Source organism: Kogia breviceps, chromosome 9 (genome assembly GCF_026419965.1).
Source record: "Kogia breviceps isolate mKogBre1 chromosome 9, mKogBre1 haplotype 1, whole genome shotgun sequence".
Classification (NCBI taxonomy): Eukaryota; Metazoa; Chordata; class Mammalia; order Artiodactyla; family Physeteridae; genus Kogia; species Kogia breviceps.
The window spans coordinates 5137553-5143399 of NC_081318.1; the positions used below are offsets into that span (position 1 = coordinate 5137553).

Here is a 5847-nt window from a genome sequence, read left to right on the forward strand (position 1 = left end):
AACAGACTACTGACAGCTCTTTCTTGTCTCAATCTTCTTTTCACAGTTTGGAAGCAATGACTTTCGTCCCTTCAGGACTCCAGGATTTGTGTAGGTCCCAGTCTTGGGTCTGTGCTCACAGGTGCCCGGAAGTATGGGGTAGTTCTCCCAACTCAGTCCCAGTCTTCCCCACCCAGGCCAGCCACCATCTTCTTCACCCCCCAGGACTCACAAGTTCCTGTTTTCAGTCCCTGTTTTCTCCTGATCTTATTTCTTTGCTCGCTGGGTCAACTCAGAACCCCGTAACACAATGTCACTAAATTGGAAGGTTTGTGGATAGAAGAACAGACAAGTCCACCAGCTGCAAGTTTCATAGAGAATGTGCTCTCGACATTGTTGTTTTTGAAATTCAGCTGCTTCTGGAGCTGAAGACGGCACATCTTGGAAGAAAAAGACGTAGCCAAGTCCTTGGGCCCTTGGAGAACTCGAGACCCTGCATCCTAGGAGAGCTTGATCCTGGAACCTTGGAAGCAGAATCCAGACAGACCTGGTAAAATTGAGGTCAAATTCTGGTCAATTTCTCCATAGTCAGTAGGAGGAAAGACACAACTTTATGTCTGATTCAGACATTTTGACATTTAGAATGCTTAAAGATGATGTTAAGAGGATACTTGATTTCTAGACATAATCAAGATAGAGCTAACTGGGAGTATAGTTTAGATCAGTGCTTCTCGGACTTTAATATGCACCCCAGTTACCTGGGGATCTCGTTAAAGTGCAAATTCTGACGAAGTAGGTTGTTAAGGGGCTGGGGCAGCTGAGATTCTTCATGTCTAACATGCTCCCGAATGATGTCAATGCCGCTGGTTCAGGGATCACTGCCAAGTAGCAAGAGTTTAGAAGGCAGGCTTTAGGGTTGGAGATGACCCTCAGCTGATGCTAAAAAAACCCTCAACACCCAAACGCTTCCAGTTCGTACTGAGCTCTCCCTTCTGGTCCTCTTCCCCAAGCCGTGTCTGCCGGCTTCGCACGGTAGTCAACTTCACCATTGTATGATGCTTCCTTCTCTTCTGGAGCAGCTAATCCTCTTTATTTTCTGTTTTTTGGCCGCACTGCATGGCATGGCGGAACTTCCCTGACCCTGCACTGGAAGCAAGGAGTCTTAACCAACGTACCATCGGGGAAGCCCTAAAGCTCTTAAGATAACATGCAGGGAAAGCCAGCTCTGGCTCCATCAAGCAGATTTATCTGAAGGATACTTCGCAGTTTATAGAATTGAAGAGCTGGCCAGCTAGACATGGGACAGATGGGAACCAGGGTGATTCAGGGGCCTCCTTAGCACAAGCTCTAGGACCTTGCCAGCTTTCCCATGAGATGCCTGAATTCTCTGGGTCTTTAGGTTTCAAATTGGGGTTAGATGTTTTTACCTTTAAATCCCTCAGCATAAGCCAGTTAAATCTGTATCTGCCATATATTTCTTCATCACTTGTAAGGCTGTCCTTGCTAATTTTAACTTGTGTGTATATATACATATGTGTGTGTGTGTGTGTGTGTGTGTGTGTGTGTGTATCTGTCTGTCTAGGGGAAAAGGAGATGGTAATGTTACAGTATGATTTCTCCCGTTATCAAAAAAATCACTCGTATATCAAATTTAGGGCACTTAAAAGATACTAAGTTACATGTTTGGCCTTCGTATGTCTTGGATCTATAACTAAAATGTTCTCTGTGAGCAAGAGCTGTCTTTATTTACTTATTTCATCTTGCAAAGTAAACATGCCTTTTTGTCTAATTTAAAAAACACTAGGGCTTCCCTGGTGGCGCAGTGCTTGAGAATCTGCCTGCCAACGCAGGGGACGTGGGTTCGAGCCCTGGTCTGGGAGGATCCCACATGCCGCTGAGCAACTAGGCCCGTGAGCCACAACTACTGAGCCCGCGCGTCTGGAGCCTGTGCTCCGCAACAAGAGAGGCCGCGATAGTGAGAGTCCCGCGCACCGTGATGAAGACTGGCCCCCGCTTGCCGCAACTAGAGAAAGCCCTCGCACAGAAACTAAGACCCAACACAGCAAAAATAAATAAATTAATTAATAAACTCCTATCCCCCCCCCAAATAATGTGTCTCTCCCAGATGTGTCCAGCCCACAGTGTCTAAAATAAATAAATAAATAAATAAAAAACTCTAATTGTAGGGACTTCCCTGTCAGTCCAGTGGTTAAGACCCCATGCTTCCAATTCAGGGGGCCCGGGTTCGATCCCTGGTTGGGGAATTAAGATTCTACATGCTGCTCGGTACGGCCAAAAAAAAAAAAAAAAGAAAAAACCAAAACACTAATTGTAAATTTTCAATTTATATTTTGAGACATACTTTCTTCATAATCATAGGGGTTATATCTCTGAAAACATCACAACAGAGGAATTTGGGGCAATAAAGTAATGAATAAGAGAATGGGTTTTGCTCTTCTATTTACTGTGTACATTTGGCCAATTACTTGATTTCTCTGAAGCTCAATTGTGTCTCCTGCAACTGAGAGATAACAAGCTTCTTTCTCATAAGTTTGTTTTGATGATTAAATAAAATGAAGACAAAGTGCTTTTGAACTGCTTTAAAAAGTTACCTATCTCTATCATCATCACTATGGAATTTGAGACTCTATGAGAACAATACGGAACCTGAGGGCAGGGGAGAAATATGACAGCACTTGGTTCTATTCACTGAAATATAACGATGAAGACACAACAAGGAAAGACACGTCAAGGATGTTGTATAGATATAACTTATTACTATATTAGTAATAACGAGTATAGTTCTGTACATTTTCATCTGCCATCCTTTGTTCACTAACAACTTCTCAGGATTTCACTTCTGGATTTCAAAGAATCTTTGCAAATTTGTTTTGCGTTGTTGCAGCTAATATGCCTGCTCTAAGACAATTGTTTCTTGAGTCTGGTTCTCTCTCCAAATGCTTAAGCTTCTTTGTTTTGATTCTAAGAGACTGCAGCTTCCCATCACCTCAGTTCTGTCCCTACATTCAGCTCTTTTCCCAGAGGCAGAGTAACTTGGATGGTTAAGTGCGAAAGGTTGAGTAACATGTTCCCAGCTCTGCTCAACTCCTCTTTACTGCCCAGTAGTACCTGGGCATAATCACAGCCTGGCCAGGATAACCAGGTGGTCGGTGCTCCCCAGCACTCCTCACCTACACTGGAACTGTAGTGCGGTTCTAAGGTGTGTGTTCTTATCTTTTGTTATATATGCCAAGGATGCTTTTTTATTTTTTTTTTCGGTACGCGGGCCTCTCACTGTTGGGGCCTCTCCCGTTGCGGAGCACAGGCTCCGGATGCGCAGGCTCAGCGGCCATGGCTCACGGGCCCAACCGCTCCGCGGCACGTGGGATCCTCCCGGACCGGGGCACGAACCCGTGTCCCCTGCATCGGCAGGCGGACTCCCAACCACTGCGCCACCAGGGAAGCCCACCATGGATGCTTTTTTAAAAATATATTTCTGCCTGCCAGCTCATTTTCCTTTGTATTGATTTTTTGCCTTAAAATATTCCCTTCTTTTTCCAAATAATCACAACAGGAGTGAGCGGCCACTCCTTTAAGCTGAAACTGAGGTTCTCAGATTGCTGAAGTGACATTTAGACAGAGATTCTAGAAATTTAGAATTCATGCAGGAATACTCAGTTGGGAAGAGATACCTGCCCTTTCTTGCATCCCCAAAATTCAGGCACTCAATTTAAAAATCTTTAATAGAATTGAATCCTGGAGGAAAGAACAGAACCTGACCGAGAGAAACAGGAAATGAAAAAAGCCAAGAATCTGAAAGGAAGTAAATCAATGGAAAGGACTTTCACGGTTATGTTGTTTTTATCTAAAGAAATGGACTCAAATAGCAGCAAACGTGGAGGCAATACAAAGCAACATTCATTTTTGGGGTGGCGATGCCCTCCTCGGCAACCCCATCTTTTTGAGGATGTTGCCACTTATTTGTTCCAAGGACTCTTTTTTTTTTTTTTTCACGGGGGATGGGCGATCCTTTGCCTTCTTAGGTTCAGGTTTCAGGTCTTGGTGAGGTGTGGGACTTTTCTTGGCTACTACAAATGTCATCGCCAGTCAGGAGCTGCAGTACCACGTCAGCCACAGCTCGAAGTCCTTGGGCTTTGGCTATCAGGGTGTCCCACACCGCTTCCTGGGCCGCATTTATTGTCCCTTCGACCTCCACTCCTATCAGGAGGTTCCCAGCTTGGTGAGCTCCGTTCGTTCCTGCCATCACGTCCGAGACGGCTAAGCCTGCCTTCTCTGCCAGGGTTTCAGGAAGAGACAGCAGGGCGTGGGCAAATGCCAGGAAGGTGGGACCACCGGGCCCTTCCAGTTTGGCTCCTTTCTCTGAGAGCATTTTCGCCAGAGCCATCTCGGCGGCCCCGGCTCCCGGAGGCAGTCTGGGGTCCTGGCATAACTGGAAACAGGCATCAGTGCCATGGTAGGCAGCCTGCTCTGCACCCTGTAGCCCCTCAGCGGTGGCCTCCCTGAGCACCAAGGTGAGGGCAGGGGTGCCTGGAGTTTCCCACTCAAATACCACAGCCAAACCTTCTCCCAGCTCCTGCCCGTACACCCTCTGACACTTCCCTGGCTCCGGCGGAGGAAGCCGATGAGGCATCAGAGGTGTGCCAAACACCTCGCTCAGGTACACCATCTCCCGCCGGGACTTCACCTGAATCACCATGAGGCCGCACCTGTCAGCATGCGTTCGGGTCTCCTCGTCAATTCCCCCCCAAACCACCACCACGTTGATAGCCGCGGCTGCCAGCTGGGCCACCTGCTTTTCTATCAGCCTCTCGCCGCCCTTCCTGAACTCGGTCAGGTCATCAGGACTAGAGAGACGAGCCGTGGCCGGGGCATTGGGGCTGGCGGGCCCGAAGGTTCGGGCCATCAGAGCCACCCTGGCGCCGCTCAGCACCATGGCCACCTGGCCTTAGGGCTTGCCGGGCAGGGCCAGGCCGGGGAGCAGGCACGAGTCCTCCAGCCGTGCCCCGGGCAGCGCGCACACGCCCACGCGCTTCGACCGGAAGCCGCCCTCCGACCGGAAGCCGCCGTCCGGCTCCCGCGTGGCCCAGCACGCATGCGCCACCATCTTGGTCAAGCAGTGCGTCTGCCACAGCCTGTGTGTTTTCGTCGCCGAGTGCAGGGCCCCGAACGGGTTCTCCAGAGGCCCCAGCGACTGGATGGCCAGGGATGGCAGCAGGGCCTCCCGGAGCCGGGCGCGCAGCGGGCCGGCCCGCAGCAGGCACTCGGCCTGCGCCAGCAGGGCCTGGGCCGGGGCACCACGAAGGCCGCGCCGTCGCCGCTCGGCTCTGCCTGGCCCTGCGCCGCCAACCGCAGCAGCCGGGCGGCGGGGTGCTCCAGCTCCAGCGTCCGGAGCATGGCCGTGGCGTACCCCGTGACCACGGTTTCTCCTTTGGCGGTGACCAGGAGCTCTGCCGCCCCTGGGGGCCGTAGCAGGGCCGCAGGATTCAGGCCAAGGTGTGCGCCGCGGCCAAGCTGCTCAGCAGGTGCTTCTCCTCGGCCGCCGGCGTCACCAGCCGTTCGGGCAGCTCAGGCGCCGAAGGGGCTCTGCTGTCCATCACCCGCGGGGGCCCACCCGGCCGCAGACAGGCGCTAGAACAGCAGCGAGGCGCCCCGGGAGGAGATCTCTGAAGCCCCTCGAGGTGTCAGTGGGAAAAGCAGCCAATACCCGTCAACTGGTGTCTGGAGAAGCCGGCGCTCTGGGCCCCGGTGCAAGGATGGTCTGCTGAGAGCTGAGCCCTAAAACCACCCCCAGCGTGATCTGAAAAGGAACGGGGCCCTTGGGGCCTCTGGAGAGCTTGGTAGCTGAAA

The 5847-nt window shown here is 51.1% G+C and overlaps 1 protein-coding gene across 1 annotated transcript; it reads right to left on the minus strand.

Annotated features, from left to right (window-relative positions):
• Positions 1–3897: 3897 nt before the first annotated feature.
• On the minus strand, positions 3898–5594 carry CCT8L2 (chaperonin containing TCP1 subunit 8 like 2). Its single transcript, XM_059074787.2, is given in 4 exon segments — positions 3898–4071; positions 4073–5292; positions 5295–5447; positions 5450–5594. Coding segments are annotated over 4 exon segments (1692 nt in total).
• Between the last annotated feature and the right edge of the window lie 253 nt (positions 5595–5847).